Here is a 2,776-nt window from a genome sequence, read left to right as displayed (position 1 = left end):
TATTTATCAAAATACTTATATCTTGATGATGTTTATACTCTTCTCCTTGCAAACATAACTAAGATATATGTTTCTTGATTGTAGCCACTATTTTTCCATTGCCACTTGATATCTAATAGCATAAGAAACTCTGACTACCACTAGAAATTACCCTTGACTTTAGATGATTTGATGTAGAGTATTAGTGATTTTGCCTCTACAATATAAAACTTCCACTTATTTAAAAAATGAAAAAATAAAATGTACATTGGAAAAAAAATGAAAGGCTAAGAGAAAAGTATGAGATGTGAATTCTCTACAACAACAATGGGATTCTTTGAATTAACCAAGATTGAGCAAAATGAATTCCTACCTTCTACTATTTGAATAAGAGTTTCTAGTCCAACACAAGAGTACTCATGATCATAAGCTAAGTCCATGGGAGGGCCAAAAGAGGTCACCATTGCATGTATTTTCTTAGATCTGTGTATTTGCCATTGGAGCTTCAACTCTTGGATTTGTTCCAAGAAATAGGAAAGTGTCTCCCTTATCAAGACTAGATATACTTGTGTTCAAGAGGAAATTATAGTGCAAATTTTCTTCAGGATCCATCCCATTTCCTTCACCATTTTCACATCCTTGAAGAGCTACCCCTTGCAATCCATAACTGCCAACTATATGCGCATTAACACTCCTAATACTTCCCTGCGCTCCTTCTTTCGACACATGCTGACAAAGGAGTGTCTGAATGGCCGTTGTGCAGCAAACAAGCTCTCAGCGTCACTTTAGAGAAGCATTGTGCTTGTCTTTAGACGCTGAATTCAAGAGTTCAAATACCTTATTCTCTGCATTGCCTTCATGGGAAACCTCTCGAGCTCGCACCAAAGGGCATTGTACAAGAAAAGAAACACCAAAATGGGTGACCTCAGTGCAGAATGGTGCACGTAGCTTCCTCTCGAAGGACCCCTCATTACAATTGTCATAAAGTTCTCCCACAATTGTCATATAGTTTTCCCGTCCCTACCCATGAGGTTTCCCAGTCGTTGCAGAACATGAAGTTCCGGAAATGTAGGTTGTCATTAAAATTTGTCTACGGGTGGGGCCGACATTTGAACATGAGGACGAGCTGGTGAGCAGGAACATGTAAGTCGGCAACGCAAAGCAGCACCGAAAAACGCAACCCGCGTGGGAACAGAGCCACTAACAATGCATCCCTCTAAGCTTCCAGCACAACGTTCGGAGAACTTTGATTAACATGCCTGGAGGAGCCTGATCTCGATCCCCTCTGTGGCTCTCCTCTATCTCGCCCTCTCTCTCTTCCCGTCAGCCAACTAACTGTCCTCTTAAAGTAAGCTCTGCGATCCGGCTGCTCAATCCCACCTTGTTCACCTGACCGAGGGGCGGCGCGTTCAGAAAACGTCCTTAAAAACGAGGCCGGAATGCTCCCCCGTCTTTCCGAGTTCGATCTGCTCCCTGGATCGTTAGTAGAACCGTCCGGCTTAGAGAATGAGGGCGCTGCCCTAGAAGTGGATGCCCCCTCCGAAAGATCTATTTCAACAAGGCTGCAGCTCCTGTGCAACCCAGGCTTAAGCCCCTCCGCGGTGGCGATGTACCACTCGGGGCTTTCCTCCGACTCCTTGCGCACCCTTACAAGCGAGTGCTCCACCGAACCGTGGCTCGCCTCCGGTGCCTCGTCCGTTGCTTCGTCATTGGAAATATCGATGCGGACGGCTCCGTCGTCAATTGCCTGCTCCTCGACGACACCGATGGCGGTTCCCGAGGGGCTGGGCTCGTCGGTGGGCACAAGGCTCGTGCGGCAGACTGGACATGTATTGTGAGAACAGAGCCACATGTCGATGCACTCTGGATGAAATGCGTGGTTGCACTTGGGAAGCAAGCGCACCATTTCGTCGTCCTCAAAGTCGCCGAGGCAGACCGGGCACTCCGATCCCTTGGCCTGGGCTTTTAGCCCTTTCACCAAATCGTAGCTAAATACTGGAAAGCTCTCAATGACAATCCGCTCCAGGCCCCTGGTTTCCGCGATCCTTACATTATCGTTGACCATCTCTCGTCTGAAAGCTCTACTGCCTTCCCCACTGGTCGATCGGCCGAAGAGGCAGGTGTAGCAAAAGCCAACAAAGAAAACGAAGCTGAACAACCCCATAATAATGATCGCTACAACAGGATTGAAGCGAGCCTCAATATAGCCGTTATCCTCCATATTTTCAGTGCTGTTGTCACTTGCTAAACTCACTACGGAACTCAGATTGTAAGCTAAGGAAAAATTCCCATGGTCTGCAGGAGACAATGCGACAAAATTCTCCATCTTCCCAAAACCCACTCATACGCTCATTACAACAAGACAAATAGCATAATAGAGCCCAATTAACCAGAATTCACAGATCCCCAAAGGAAATCTGTAAAACCGAACACGATCGGAGCTAAAACTAAGAGAAAGTCGCTCTAAAAACCCGTGTTTTTAATTTCGATTTTTTTAATGGTTTCTTCCCTTCTAACCTGCACACGCTATATACAATTCCCACCACACAAAAGGATTGAGGGAGAAGATCAAAGGTGTAGCCTAAATTGACTAGAATGCCCTTGGCTTCAAGGAAGCTTCCGTAAACCTTACATTTGTCCCAGTCCTCTTGACCTCCATTACGTCACGGGTCAGCGAAAATTAAACCACGAGTTTTGACCGTCAGTCATTCGTAGCTTGTACCACCAATACCGTAATATTTGAACTTTTCCTCGATTCGATTCAATTGAAATCACAACGGACTGGATGAACAAAGTC

General features: G+C 45.7%; 1 protein-coding gene across 1 annotated transcript; it reads right to left on the bottom strand.

Annotated features, from left to right (window-relative positions):
- Nucleotides 1-291: 291 nt before the first annotated feature.
- Nucleotides 292-2,510, bottom strand: LOC131041569 (putative RING-H2 finger protein ATL35). The gene has a single exon (XM_057974693.2). The coding sequence runs from the start codon at nucleotides 2,303-2,305 to the stop codon at nucleotides 1,196-1,198; it is 1,110 nt and encodes a 369-aa protein (XP_057830676.2). The 5' UTR covers nucleotides 2,306-2,510; the 3' UTR covers nucleotides 292-1,195.
- Nucleotides 2,511-2,776: the final 266 nt, after the last annotated feature.

The sequence above is a fragment of the Cryptomeria japonica genome, chromosome 8 (genome assembly GCF_030272615.1).
Source record: "Cryptomeria japonica chromosome 8, Sugi_1.0, whole genome shotgun sequence".
Classification (NCBI taxonomy): Eukaryota; Viridiplantae; Streptophyta; class Pinopsida; order Cupressales; family Cupressaceae; genus Cryptomeria; species Cryptomeria japonica.
Note: the sequence above shows the minus strand (reverse complement) of the source record. Positions and strands in the feature narration are given on the sequence as shown.

Bases quoted from the DNA above. Each gene is read 5' to 3' on its own strand.
- LOC131041569 (XM_057974693.2), bottom strand. From the start codon at position 2,305: ATGGAGAATTTTGTCGCATTGTCTCCTGCAGACCATGGGAATTTTTCC.